General features: G+C 36.5%; 1 protein-coding gene across 1 annotated transcript; it reads right to left on the reverse strand.

Moving 5' to 3' along the window:
- Nucleotides 1–1,679, reverse strand: LOC147276760 (putative FBD-associated F-box protein At5g22720). The gene is made up of 2 exons (XM_086255557.1): nt 564–1,679; nt 1–204 (listed from the first exon to the last, which is right to left on the reverse strand). The coding sequence occupies exons 1-2, from the start codon at nt 1,677–1,679 to the stop codon at nt 1–3; spliced, it is 1,320 nt and encodes a 439-aa protein (XP_086111683.1).
- Nucleotides 1,680–7,665: the final 5,986 nt, after the last annotated feature.

Raw genomic sequence — 7,665 nt, forward strand, 5'->3', positions numbered from 1 at the left:
TTACAAGGATATTGTATTAGAAGAATCTTCTACTTTTAAGTATTGTATTGATAAAGTCTCTAGCGAAGGTGCCATCCAACGGAAAGAGTCCTCCAAGTCATAATCTGTCTCCTTTGCACGAGAAAACATGAATATATTGAGATGCTTGAGACTAGGCAATGGTGGAGAGCAAGTAGTTCTGAAATTTTTTGGAAATATGACAACCTGCACCATAACAACAAATTAAAAAGGGAAATCAATATTTAATTATTAAATTTAACTGAAGAAATTGGAATAAAACAATTGAGAATTTTGAAAACTAGTCAAATTTTGAACCATTTAAAGACTTTTTTTAACCTTTTTGTTTTAGAGTTTAATAGAAATATAACTCCGAAGCAGTACTGCTCGAACTCCCTCGAGTAGCTAGTGTGCTTGAGTATTGTTTTCAAATTCTCCTCAAGTTGTGCTCAAATCCTGTCGAGCATTGCTTGAATCTCAATAAATAGTGCACAAAATTTGACTATTTCTCAATAACAACAATATATAAATTGAAAAGTGATTAGAGAGCATGCATATAGAGATACCTCAGCATTATAAATATGTAGGTTGATTGTTTGGGAGAAACCAAATTTTTCAAGATAGTCTCTGAGCTTGAAGGTGGGTCCGCTGTAGTAGTCCAAAAGTATGAGTGTAACCTCTCGAGCTTTAACAGAAACGTTGGCATTCAAATAACCACTATAATCAAACGAAACCATCTTTGGAGCATGAATTGTGGCATTGGCGCTAGCTTGTTGACATCCATACAATAATAAGTGTTTCAAGTGCTGACCATTGATGTTGATATATTTCAAGCTGCGGCAATCAAATAAGGTCATACAATCGAGGAGACGATATTTCGAATTGAATGTAAAAGATTCGAGATTTATAGCTTCGATTTGAACATTATTGGATCTACAATCCATGACTTCCAAAGATTTGATACTCGAACTAAAGATTTTAAGCTCAAGCACGCCATCTCCAACACATGAAGTCAATGACAAATACTCGATGGAAGGGCACCCTGAAATTAATTTCTCGAGTGGCCAGTCATCAAAACACACAGATTTTAAGGACATTGTTTTGATAGAGGGAAGACTTATACAATGATGGTCAGTAGACTCAGTACTATATTTGATTCTCACATGCCCTAAATTCAGAGTGGTTATAAATTTTGCAGCAAAGAGGGTATGTGGCAAGCGGTAGGACTTGGCCCCAGATTTAATACTACAGGGAAGGCTGAGATCCAACTCTTTGACCCTTCTCTCAATCGCGAAAGTCAACCACTTATCTACGGTAATAGAGCCTCCGCGGTACCACATTCGGAGTCTGCATTTGTCCAAGACCATATGATCTTTCTGGCGGCATTTCAAACATGTTTTCAAGAAGTTGATGAACTTTCTGCGCTGAAGTTTGTCACGGTTGACGTCGTTGTAGTACAGGTCTCCCTCGTCGAGATCCAACACGGGGATCGAAGAGCACACGTCCACCCATTGTTTCGAAACAGCGCTGGCGCGGACGGCAAGTTTAGTGGGAAGTTGGAGGAGGATTTGGTGGATCACAAGGTCGGGTAAGTGGTTTGTTTTTTCTTCTTCGATTTTCAGCTTTTTAATTCTGTTTGGGTGTATTGGGAGGCTGCTTCGGGGTTTTCTCTTCGCAGCCATCAAGGGTTTAGCAGCGGCCGTGTTTAATGATTAAGGGAAGAAAGAATATAAAGAGGTCTTATATATATATAGATAGATAGTTCTAGAATCTTTATAGGAGTAGGAAACCAAGGAATATTCTTCGGCTTCGTCAAATTTAAGATTTCCTTTTTTTATTATTTTTTATTTTACTAGTGTAATTGAGATCTCAGAGTAAATCATAACCTCTTGAACATCTTTGCGGGTTTCTCGATTGTACAATTATAACATCTTGAATATGTTAAATACGGAAAATTATTGTATGTGACATTACATTAAGAGTAAATTATCATAAGAACTTTTAGATAATTTTTCTTTCATTTTTTTAGGGAGAGATTCTAAAGAAATCCCACAAATTCTTTTCACACTGCACAAATATTTTTTTATTATAATTTTATTCTAACTTAAAAATAACCATTGATCTCCCCCCACCCAACCCAACCCCTTCCCTCCCTCCCTCCCTCCCTCCCTCCCTCCCTCCCTCCCTCCCTCCGGCCACCTTGTCGACCACTCCCTCCCCTTTTCCCCTCTCTATCTCTGCCAGCACGAGCACGACACAAGTAAATGGGTAGAGTCGAGCCGAAGTTTTCAGCTCATCAAACACGACACGAGCACAAAATTGTTTCGAACTAAGCACGACTCGGTTAACATTATTTTGTACTTTTTAAAAAAACTTTTCAACAATTAAGAAAATTCAATGTTTCAAGCAAAAAAGATGTTCCTATTTAATTACAAAAAAGAGAAAATATTATAAAATAAGTTTTCTTACCCCTAACAAAACAAAAAAAGAGTCTGTGAACCGGCCCGTTTAAGGCATGACACGAGTACGAATGAGTCACGAGTTGTGGGTCGGGCCTAGACCTTAACTATCTTGGCACTAGATGAGCATGACACGATTATTAAACAGGGCGGGCAGCCGCAACACAAAAAAGCATGAATGGAACCAACTTAAACAGGCCGGGCTAGCCCGCTTGACACCTCTAGCCATGAGAGATGGAAGCAACCTTGCAGGTCCCAACTTGTCCATGAAGGTGGACTTCTAGTTGATACAATTTGCCTAATGTCAGAGCTTCCTTTTTTTGGTACAATTCTGAATTCTGAGTTTTTCTCTCTTTTGTATTGGGTTTTATATTACATATAGACTTCTAGTTTCTAGCATTATAAAGAAGAGCTTTCAATTCGCATATTCCTCAATAAGAGCATTAATATCACAACCCCTGTTGGCTGTTGCAGATCTATTATGGCTATGAAAAGAGAAACTTGCAGCCAAAACCCAAACACAAGTAAAAGGCTCCGAAAGCAAGACGATCATAACCAAAACGGCATGGCTGTGGACGCATTGATACCTCACTTACCTGACTCTGTTGTGCACCAAATCCTCCTACACCTTCCCACTACACTGGCTGTCCACGTGAGCATTCTTTCCAAGCAGTGGACAGACGTATGGTCTGGGATCCCCGTATTAGATTTCCACCAGCATGATGCATATGATCGTGATGGCAATCTTGACAGGGTTCAACGCAGAAAGTTCCTCAATTTCTTGATGGGGTGTTTGAAATTCCGTGAGAAGGACAAGCTCTTAGATAAATTCAGGCTTCACATGAGATACTGTGGAGGTGCTGGAAGCGTAGACAAGTGGTTGAGTTTTGCGGTTGAAAGAAGTGTCAAAGAGCTCGATATTAGCCTTCGAAGAAGGCCTCAGATCGAATACTACTGCTTATCCGGGACCCTTCTTTCTGCAAAATCTTTAACTACTTTAAATTTGGAGCATGTGAAAATAATGAACATCACTTATCCGATACGCCTTCCATCTTTGAAAACTATGTCACTCAAAAATGTTCAATTTGGTGACAGGGTTTTCTCCCTTTTAATTTCGGGCTGCCCTTCCATTGAGTACTTGTCACTGCTGTCGTGTTCTTTTTTACACGGGTGCCGGACAGTTAAAGTTTCAAATTGCAGTCTCCAATCTTTCTGATGGTGCAGTTTGGCTCGATCATCCAGTTTTATTGATTGTCTACTATAGATATTAATTTGGTTACTGTTGCTAAATTTTGGTCTGATGGTGCAGTTTATGTTCTGCTCTTGGTGTCTGCACTTTCCTTTCCTTTTTGGACACATTGTAATTCTCTTCTTCTTTTTCAATATTATTTTCTCCTTTGCAAACAAAGAAAAAAAGAAATTGTTGTCACTAAAATTTGTGATAAGGGGAAAAACAATTGTAGATTTGATCACCCTTCTTCACATAGAATGTATTGTTACTAACTTACAATGGAAAATGCTTATTATCCCAACTTTTATTTTCCAACTTCCGTGGCATCTTCAATAAGAAAATACGTTACTAAAGCATAATTGATAGTAGAATATTGACAGTTGTATAATTTGAATTCAATTATAACACTTCCCACAAAACAGAGAAAGTACTATTGAGTATTGACTTGTATTGACAGAGAGAGATTACTCATATCTGTTATAGAGTTATCAAGTGAAGTTTGTGTGGCCGTACATCTCCAAAAGGTGTGTTTAGTTGATCCTTTTTATTTTATCCCCTGTTAAACATGTGATTCTAATTCTCTGTTCATATGCTCTGCATTACTTATAGATACGAGCTCCTATGCTTGTATCAAAAAGAGCTACAACATAAATTGTATGGAACCCTAAACCTTAAACCAAAGGGGCCTTATTTTCCTATTTCGCTCAAAAAAGAAACGGGTTTTCCTTTTGGTTCTAGACTTCTTGGAAGGTTATTCCTCTAAGGATTTATGTATATATATATATAGCATTCTCTTATAAGAAAGAGTCGCTTATTATGGCATCTGAAACAAAAACGTGGAGCAAAACCTCAATCTCAGAGAACACAAATTCATCAAATAAAAATCTCACAAAGCAAGCCGATCAAACAAGGGAAGATCGTCACGATGACCAAAACGCCACCGCGGTAAACACAATACGACCTCACTTACCTGACCCTATTATCCACCGAATCCTCCGACTCCTTCCCACCACTAAATCTGTCATCCGCATGAGCTTTCTTTCCAAGCAATGGGAATGTTTATGGTCTTTGTTGTTCCCCGTGTTCCCCATGTTAGATTTAGACGAGGGCGAGCCACAGAGTGACGACGATGATCTTGATGACAAACTTCAACATACCAAGTTCATCAACTTCTTGCAAAAGTATTTAGAATTCTGCGAGAGAGACAACAAGCAGGTCTTGGATAAATTTAGGCTTCACATGACAATGTACTTGTCTGGAGATGCTACTATTGTGGATAAGTGGTTGAGTTTCGTAGCTGAGAGAAGCGTCAAAGAGGTAGATATTAGTCTTCTAAGACAAAATTGGAACGACATTACTTATCAATATGACTACTTCTGCCTACCACGGACCCTTGTTAATGCAAAATCTATAACTAGCTTAAACTTGGAGTATGTGAGAATAGAGAAGTACAGAAAGGGTGTACGCCTTCCGTCTTTGAAAACTATGGCCCTCAAAACTGTGAAATTCGATAAGGGGGCTCTCAGTCCCTTTATTAGGGGGTGTCCTTTCATTGAATATTTATCCTTGACTTCATGCTCTTTTGACTACACATCCGTGCTCAGTACCTGAAAAAATTTGTATTATTAGGATCCGACTTTATCAGAGTCTAGAATCCGACTTCGGAACCGGGAACCCACCTTCCACTGGTCATGGGAACATTTTTCTACTCTCAGAGATTTCCTTGAAAAATTTGGTGGCTCTGAAAGAATAACTCTCTTTGTTCGTGATGCTGAGGTATATATAGTTTATATTATTTTTTCTATATTCCAATTTCTGCAATTAATTCTTAATTACTGATTTCCCTTTTAACTTGTTGTGTGAATGGTGTAGGCTCTCATCTTTCCAGAAAACTTCAGAAAGACATGTTCTTCACCACTGCCTAGTGTCAAGGAGCTTGAGTTATACAGAACTTCTCCAACACCGATCAGAGATTCTGACATAAGGAACTCCTTGCTTTGGATGGCACCTTCTACAAAGATCATTCTACCAATACTATATATGGATCTTTGAAATAGTAAATCGATGCTAGTTTTGGAAGACTGGCTCTCAGAATGTGCTTTACATCATTAATAAATAGTTTCTAGAATGAAAAAATGTTCAAAATTAAGCTTGTTTGTATGCAAAGATGGTCTCTGAACAGGAGTCGATGTGCTTTTTAATTTCTTGATGTTTTTTTTTTTTGGTACAATGGATGATATCATAATTTGTGTGCATGCAATTGAATTAGTCAGACTATCATCAGGGTACAGCTATATCTGACATGGCGCCGTTTTGAACAAAATTCAATTGCAAGATCAAATTTTTACAATGAAATCTGAACTCAAAATGTTAGCAATAGGACCATGTATGAGCACAAACTTTGCCAAAGTCATCAATAGAAGGCCCTATTTTGTATTAAGTGTGGAAAACCAGTAGATATATACAAGCAGAAGCTAAGAACTGCAAGATGGAAAAGAAAAAAGCAAAGCAGACCAATCTAATTACCAATTGCAAAGCAGCTGAAACAGAGTAGACAATGTGAACTCATATACAAAGGGTATGGCAGTATATCAATCTTATGAAACGTCTAAATCATTTTTCTGGGTTTTCTTTTTGAGAAAATTAGGATTAACTACCTAATTCTAATAACTTTTTGAAATACCAGCACATGACTATTTTTTTTAGTTTGGCTACTAACTTTCTTAAAAACATTTTAGATTAGATACCAAATCTTATTTCCAGCCTAGCCCATTTCTAATGGGCTTATTTCATATTCCGATTTTGCCCTTGGCCTGTTTATTGGGTTTAGTATAATTAATAATTGTTAAAAAATTATTGTTTGGTTGTTGTGCGAATAGTTACAACCAAATTATGACAGTCACAACTTAGATTTAATTAGTTGTGACTGACTGAATCAATTATTTAAAAAAGTATATATATACACAATATTATATAAATTAGGTTCAAAACAATTACTTTACACAAAAGAAGATTTAGTGCATTATAGTGAGTGCCACAAAGGTTTTGAATTTTGATGTCAAATTGCGACTTTGTATTTGCATGTATGTTCAGTTTTCATTGTGACTTCTTTTCCATTCTTATGACAAGTGTGTGTTCTTTTAATGTCTTCTAAATTATGATTTTCATTTTGCTATCTTTGTAATTTTTTCTTTGAGAGTAATAAGGTTAGAACCAATGAAACATTTGGGCTTTTGTTTCCTTTTTCCCCCCCTTTTTGGCAGAATAGGTTTACCGATACTTTTGCATTGATGTTGATTATGGGTTTCCATGTATTGTTCATGGGTTTGTTATTTTTTGAAATTGATTCATTGCTCAATGACCAACTCAGAGTTTTTTCAGTAAAACAAGTAATAAAACTCAAAATGGGTAGTAAATAAGAATGCTGGTCTTGGTAAGCAAGGTTGCTTTAAGCCTTTTAACTCTGAATTTGTTCTTTGGGAATTTGAAATATTTTTGCTGGTTATGTAGGGGATACTCTGAACCTTTTCTCTATTTTACGTGAACTTTTATGTTAAACATTTATGTATTTTATGTTAAACTTATCTTTTTTTTAATATTAGTCACAACTTCAAATTTTGTTATATGAGTTTTGGGGTGGTTTAGGTGTACTTTCTATAGTTTGCATGCTGGAGTTTATGGTCTATCTTTTTCAAATTGTGACAGTCACAACTTCAAATTTAGTTGTGACTATAGAACAATCACAACTAAATTATGAGACAATCACGGTTAAGTTGTAACTTGATTGAATGTTTTTGAAAAAATTGTACTACAATGTAGTATAAATAGAGGTCAAAGCAATATTTTTTATACAAAATAATTACTAGTGCAATTGGGGAAGGTATCTCTTTCAACTTACTATGACAGTCACAACAAATTGTGAGACAGTCACAGTTTAACTTGTGACTTGTGACTTGTGACTTGTGACTGAATTAAATT

This window comes from Dryas octopetala, chromosome 8 (genome assembly GCF_963921425.1).
Source record: "Dryas octopetala chromosome 8, drDryOcto1.1, whole genome shotgun sequence".
NCBI lineage: Eukaryota > Viridiplantae > Streptophyta > Magnoliopsida > Rosales > Rosaceae > Dryas > Dryas octopetala.

What these genes read in the sequence shown, in the direction of transcription:
- LOC147276760 (XM_086255557.1), bottom strand. Translation starts at nt 1,679, where the DNA reads ATGGCTGCGAAGAGAAAACCCCGAAGCAGCCTCCCAATACACCCAAAC. An exon ending in TACATATTTATAATGCTGAG is followed by an intron (nt 205 to 563) that starts GTATCTCTATAT and finishes GTTATGGTGCAG; the next exon opens with GTTGTCATATTTCCAAAAAA.